Source organism: Nannospalax galili, unplaced genomic scaffold (genome assembly GCF_000622305.1).
Source record: "Nannospalax galili isolate Female #2095 unplaced genomic scaffold, S.galili_v1.0 scaffold589, whole genome shotgun sequence".
In the NCBI taxonomy this organism is placed as follows: Eukaryota; Metazoa; Chordata; class Mammalia; order Rodentia; family Spalacidae; genus Nannospalax; species Nannospalax galili.
The window spans coordinates 5,507,015-5,514,029 of record NW_008360324.1 but is presented as its reverse complement, the minus strand read 5'-3'; the positions used below and the strand labels follow the sequence as shown (position 1 = coordinate 5,514,029).

Sequence of the window (7,015 nt, the reverse complement as noted above, 5' to 3'; positions counted from 1 at the left end):
TGTAATCTGCCCAGGAAGCATCCAGGGATCGGTAGGGGAGCTAGCAAGAGAAGCCGGGGGGTGGGGCGGGCAAAGTAACCTGGCTCGAGTCTTGCCGGGAGCTTGCCTTCGGTGAGAGGACGCGCACCCGGGCTGAGAACCTCAGAAAGCCTAGCAAACGCAGGCTTCCAGAAGCCCGGCGCGCCGCCCTGCTGCGTGCGCGCAGCCTTCGCCCCCCGCGCCAGGTGTGCGCAGCGCCAGGGGCAGAGCGCAGCAGACGTGGCCCCCAGACCCGACCGTCCGGCGCACTGGGGCTGACCCGCGGCGCGGGTGGTCCCAGCGATCCGCGCCCCGCAGCCTCCAGCTCCTGTGCACCTGCCACCCCACCCCCCACTCACCGGCTCAGCCCCCGGGAGAGCCGCGCAGGACGCGTGTTGCTTCGCCCAGCGATAGGCAGAAGTTAGGAGAGTTGGCGGCCGCCTCTGGCCCGCCGGACTTCCGAACCGCCGCCGCCACTCCGAACCTTCGGGGCCGCCTCCCTCCCGCCCAGCCCGCCGCGCGGGGGAGAGGGGCGCGGAGGGGGTCGCCAGCGAGACCAGAACTTGCATCTGTGTGAGGGGATGCGAGGCAGATGAGCGAGGCAAAGAAAAAGTGGAGACCGCAGGAGAGACTCCTCCGGGCTTGATAGTCACTGGCGGACGCTCCGGCAGAGGGGCTGGTTTGGGGTTTTTTTTTTTCCTTCTCTCCCATTCTCTGGCTCTTTCTTTTAAAGCCACACAAGCCCTCTCTTTCTCTACTATCTCGTATCCCCGAACCCTTGCTGGCTCTTATGGGCATGAAACACTCCTCCCGCTGCCTGCTCCTCCGGAGGAAAATGGCGGAGAACGCATCCGAGAGCACGGAGGTAAGGAGGCGACAAAGCCGGGGCTCTCGGCGACCCCGCCACCCACCCGGACCCCCCGCGCGCCGCCGCTTGTCACTGCCGCGGCCGCCACCGCCGCCGCTGTGCCAAACTTTCCCCAGCTCCATCCCGCTTGCCGCTTTGTGTGTGTGTGTGTGTGTGTGTGTGTGTGTGTGTGTGTTTGTGTGTGTACTGTTGGGGGGGGGGACGGGAAGGTGCTTGTCTCAGCTCCCCTCCCTCTTGAAAATGCAAAAGAGTCGCTCTCAACCCCATCACCCTCTTCTGCCGCCCGCTGCTCCCTTCCCCTTCCCCCAAGTCCCAAGCCGCGGGCGGCCGCGCTTCCCAGCCGCTCTGCTCTGGGTTCCTCTGGTGATGATCTGCGATCCGGCTTAATGCAGAGCGGGAGTGTGTGAGCTTGGAGCCAGGTTTGCTCCCTGCAGTGCCGTGACCGTCTCCCACAGCTGCCGGGGCTTTACCCTTCAAGCTCCAAGCGGTCCCCAAGCTCCTGGTCCCCGCAGCACAGCGGAGAGCTCCGGGTCTCGGCGGGCCGAGCCCTTGGTGGTGCTTAAGCACTCGGGAGACTAGACCCTCCGGCCCACATCGGGGCCTGACAGGGGTCTGCAGTCCAGGGGTGTCAGAGGTGTCTGGGGGCGCGAAACCTGGGAGGAGCATGGGCCTTGGCCCCCTTCAGCACCAGGGACAGCGGCCGCGCCTGCCGCAGCCTCTCCTGCACCCGCGGTTGGGGCCACGCTCTGGAGGCTGCGGCTACCCGCGGGTCTGCGGCCACCTGTCCCGCAGCAGCTTTTGAGGAGGTCTCTGTGGCTCCGCAAATGGTAGTCCACCTTTGGCAGATCCACCGTTGCCCTCTCTCTACATTCGAGTTAGCCCTCAGCTGCAAGGAGACCCTGCTGCGTTGTGGGTCCCAAGACTGTGTTCCTCAGCCTCGCTCTGACCCCGCGGTCATTACAGTGGGACGGATCGTAGGCTCGGGGCACCTGTAGTCACGGAGGGGATTGGCGTGGGCAGCCCCCTTACCTTCGCGGAGGAACGGTGCGCCGAGATGGGGGCGGAGTGGGGTATGTGTGATCAACCCTTATTCGGTGGCAGGAAAAAGACACAGAGAGCAAACTCTGAGGCTCTATTAATAGCCGGGTGTCTGGTGGGGCTGCCGTACATTTCACATATGGTTACCCATATGCAGCGTGGGGCGGGGATGGGGGTGTGGCGTGGGGATTGTCCCTCTGTCTTGTCAGAATACAAAAGAGATGTCGAGACCCTTTCTGACCTTTCCTCGAGCTCACAACTCACCTCCCTACCCCGCAGTGTAGGCAGCAAAGCTTAAAAAATAAATTCCTATTCCCCGAGTGAGTAGAGACAGCATGCATCTGGCAACTGTCGATTTTGAAACAAACACTCTGAGGCTTGAAAGCTGCGGGGCATTCTGTGTCTAAGGTCTGTCATCTTGAGTAAGGGCAAAGCCAGCCTGCATGGGGTCCCCTGGCTCACCCTCTCCCCCACCCTCCACCGGAGGGCAGACCTTCAGAGCCGTGTGTGTGTGTGTGTGTGTGTGTGTGTGTGTGTGTGTGTGGCACCAGACGCTCAGCCTAGCAGAAGCCACCGCCTCGCTCTTCCCCTCCCCCCTCCGCCCTTTGATCGCCCACCCACGGAAGAGGTTTCTAAAAATAGCTTGGAGTCTCAAGGCCGCGCTCCGGTAAAGTGTTGGGCCAGCGGGCACGTAGCAGTGTCCGCAGCCAGGTGGCTGAAGCGCTTCCTCCCTGCTTCCCCAACGCCCCCCATCCCTGGCTCATCTTTAAAAAAAAGTTTTCGCGGGTCTCTATCCCCTATCTCCCGGCCTTGCGCCGTGGGGTCTAGGGGCAGACCCTTGCTGCGTTCCGCAGTGTGCAGTGACGGCTGCAGCTCCTCCACCTCCCGGCGGGTTAAAGGCGTCCGGAGCAGGCAGAGCGACTCGCGCCAGGCTATTTTTACTTGCTTCCCCCACCGCTCTGCGCTCCCCCTTCTCAGCAGTTGCACATGCCAGCTTTGCTGAAGGCATCAATGAAAACAGCAGTAGACGTGGCCGAGTTGAGGGGGAGGTTTCAATAGAAAAACAAAAAAACAATATAGAGCGGAGAGAGAGAGAGAGAGAGAGAGAGAGAGAGAGAGAGAGAGAGAGAGAGAGAGCCAAGATGTAGAAGGGGCTCCAGCTGGGGCTCAGTGGAGGGGATGGAGTACAGACTTGGTCAAACGTGCCACCAAGGCATCCAGGCAGGCAGCGTGACTGTGACTCTTGGTTTGCCTCCAGGAACGGGCTGTTTTTGGAAGAAGCCAGGAGCAAAGCAGTACTTCCCAAAGTGGGGTGTTGTGGGGGTGCATCGCCTGCACAATGGGGGTGGCAAGACGGCCCTTATGGATAAGTCCAGTCTCTATCAGATACCTACCGTGTACAAGGAAAAAGTAGGTTCCCAAGACCCAAAACACCTGGCTCCTGTCCCCAAGGAACTCACTGTCTGGTGGACATCAGCATCCTGGTAGACACCAGCATCCTGTTGCACTCCTTTCTGCCTCTTCCTGGTGATCCTTTTATGGTCTTTCTTGGATTCTGTTCCCATGCTGATGCTATGAGATAAACAAAGGGTTTTTCTTTCTTCTTCTTCTTCTCATCTTTTTATTTGAGGCCCCTGAGTTTGAGGCCAGGTAGTGTCTCTAGCCAGCTAGTGGGCAAGTCAGCCTTGGAACACAGGCTTTTGATTCATTGCTCTTCACCCTACCCTTGCTATTTCCAGCAAGATGCCATGTGTGAATGGGAGTGGATGAGGAGTAGGAGGAGAGCAATACTTCGGAAGGGAGAGATGTAATGGGGAGGGAGGCTGGGAGCATGGCAGGATGGGAGGAGTTCCTTCATGAAGAAAAGACAAGGAAAGAGACAGCAGTTATCAGGCCAGAGGGGAGAGGGTGAGGACCAGCATGATTTGTGCTGTGACCTCAATCTCCCTGCACAAAGGGAAGTGAGGAGCTAGGACATGGGGCCTCCAGTGCAAGATTTTGTGGCTACAGTTGGTCCTGGGCAGGCTAGATCACCTTTACCCACTTTGACTGGTTTCTTAACTTAATAATCTAAGCGGATTCTGCTTATGGTATAGGCTCTATGTTGGATGTAAGAAAATGCCAAGACAACACTGACCACCTTTCCTGCTTCCTCTGACTCTCACTTATACATCTCTCCTCTTCCTCACTAAGGGCTTTTCCCTCATAATCAACCTCTTCATCTCCTGTGGCGATTATTTTTCTTTTCAGAATCTCATGTATCCGAGGCTGGCCTTGAACACTCGAGGATGAACTTGAGTTGTTTATCTTCCTACCACCCCTTCCTGAGTGCTGGGATCATAGGCATGCCACCACAGCACAGCACACTGGGTTTTATGCAATACTAGGGATCAAACAAACCCATAGTTTTGTTCATGCTAGGTAAGCACTCTACCAATTGTGCTATTTCTTCAGTGTGATCTTGGGGCCTTTTGAGACATCTGCAGAGCTTTCATTCTCACTGTTCCTTGCAGCCTACTCTCAGTACCCCAGGAATCTCTTCACAATCTGTGCTAGAACCCTAGCCCCCAGCAGTTTGTCAACTCTAGCCCAGCCATACCATCATCTCTTGGCTGGTTTTTGAAAGCACAAATCTGCTTGTGGTAAACATAAGATGCTAACCCACTTCCTACAAGATGCTGGATAAAGCCCAGTTTCCTTAGCAGAGTGGACAAGGTCCTTTAATACCTGCCCATGTGAGCCCCTAAGAAGACCACTGACTTCATGCTTGAGTGCTTTCATGTGTACTCTTCCCTCCACCTCTGATACCCTTTCACCTTTTATCTGGGAAAAGAAGTTTCTCAACTGGCAAGACCCAATCAAATGCTGCTGCTTCCTCTGGGCAGCCGTCCCAGACTTGCCATTTATCCCCACTCCCCCGGGGGAGAGCCATCCATTGCTCCTTCTTAGGTGTTCCTACCTCCTGCCTTTTTTTTTTTTTTTTTTCAATTGCAAGATAATTGGTCTTTTTTATAGGTCTATTTTTTCCAGTTGGATAGGCAAGGTTTTTTTTTGTTGTTGTTTGGGTTTCTTTTTTGGTATGTACTGCTTTTAGCACAATGTCTGCCACACAGTAAATAATGTGTGGATTGAACTGATTTGTATGATTATGAAAAGCATTTTTGAGCCTTCTGACTTGCTGCAAGTTGGGATTCCTAGCTCTTACACGTCTGCTGTACTTGAGTTAATGCAGTTCTTTAAAACGCACAGTGGATGAAGATTCTGGGAATCCAGGTGTTGCAACCACTCAAAGCATGGGTACATTTGGGTTATTTGTGTATTTGGTAATTACTGCCTCTTGTTATTGGGTATTTGTCTGAATGGTGGATAAGCATATTAATCACAAGATCCACTTATGAACTACGGATTTAGTGCTCCTTCCCCTGCCTTGCTTGCTCTACTGATTCTTAGTGAAAGACTGATGTAGTATTGAAGGTGATGGGTCCTTGAATGGAGATCCATGATTTCAAAGGAGGGCCCCAGGGCTAGAAAAACAGTTTTAGCAATAGTCGTTTTGAGGACTGTTTCTTGAACTTTCTGTTGATTTGCTGGTTGAGGGAGAGAGAATTATCACAGGCCAAGGAAAGTACCTGAGTGACAGCAGGGCTTGGGTGTTCATAAGTGCTGCCTGTGTTATGGGTAAGTGAGCTGACTTCTGGAGTGGTGGGCGTCTTGGCAGGTTTGGCTAATGCCCATTAGCTTCAGGCTTTGCTTTCAGCTGAAGTGTGTGGCTCCATTACATCAAGGTCAGAGAACTGAGGGACAGGGAGGCAGGAGGCAGGAGGCAGGAGGCAGCCCTGCATCTCTGAGGACAGTCTGCCTCTGTGTCTCTTTCTGAAGAATGTAGCACCTGATCAGGCCTTGGAGCAGGTTGCTGATATTTATTTTTTTCTTTAAAGATTTATTTAAATTTTGTGTGTATGAGCATTTGGCCTGCATATGTCAGTGCACCATGGTCATACTTGGTGCCTATGGAGGCCAGACGACAGCGTTGGATCTCCTGGAACTAGAGTTACAGATAGTTGTTAGCCACCATGTGGGTGCTGGGAACCAAACCCGAGTCCTCTGGAAGAACAGTAAACAGTCTTAACCACTGAGTCATCTCCCAACTCCAGGTTGTTAGGTTTTAATTCCAACTCTCAGCTCCCTAGGTGTGTTACTATGTTGAACCAGTTGTCTCATAAGATTGTTTCGATGATTAAATGCAATGCCCTGGGGTTAGGGCATTGCTTGTTCATGGTGAGTACTCAGTGTTTCACTGTTATCCTGCTGGCTTTTAATAATCTTGCCAAGAAAAGTACAGATGGGGTACACATGCTCCTTTCTTGTTTCTCCTGTGGAAATGGTCCCTAAGCCATAATCCACATCCATTTTTCCTTCCTCAGCAAACACTGATTTCAACCCTGAAGTGAGCTCAGGAGAATTAAGAAGATACCCACATTTTTTCCCTGGCAAATTTGGCTCTGTCTAGAGTCCTAAATTGGCTTTTGGCTGTCAGAGAGGGTGAAACACAACACTCCTGTCTCCAGTTGGGGAGTGAGCTTATTTCCTCAACTTTGCTAACTGCAATGTGAAGTGATTCTCACATACCAGGGTGGAACATGCAGGAATCTGTAAAAACACTACTTACACCTTGGGCTGCACTGTGCCAGTGGGGAAGAGATGGGCAGGATGACAATATGTGAGCTGCCAAGGTATCTGCAAGAGGCTATTGTGTGCAAGAGACACAAGCATTGCATCCTTGCAAACCAACTCAGTCAGAAGATGGGCAGGGACCTCCAAAAGTCACCCTGCGCCTGCTGTCCCCTCTGACCACTCTTACCCAAGATGCCTGCTTGCTCACTCAGTGGCCTCTTGTCAAAAGGCTTCAAAAGAAAATGGTTCCCCCCAATTCAGGGGATCTCAGTAGTCAAGTTCTTCACAGAATCTAAGTCCATTCTCTCATATTTGCAATTCCAGTTACCTTCTAAATTTTACCCTAAAAGGAGATACAAGCTGAGTGCTTGGGTTTCTATCTGGGATGGTTAAGTTCTTTACTAGCTTGTGTTTGAA

General features: G+C 53.3%; 1 protein-coding gene across 1 annotated transcript in view; it reads left to right on the top strand.

The window, feature by feature from the left end:
* Nucleotides 1–316: 316 nt before the first annotated feature.
* The window catches only part of Prmt8 (protein arginine methyltransferase 8), a 103,837-nt gene continuing 97,138 nt past the window's right edge, over nt 317–7,015 (top strand). Inside the window, exon 1 of the mRNA XM_008825475.2 lies at nt 317–883. Coding sequence (XP_008823697.1) covers nt 809–883 — 75 coding nt within the window. The 5' untranslated portion in view covers nt 317–808. The remainder of the gene's footprint in view (nt 884–7,015) is intronic.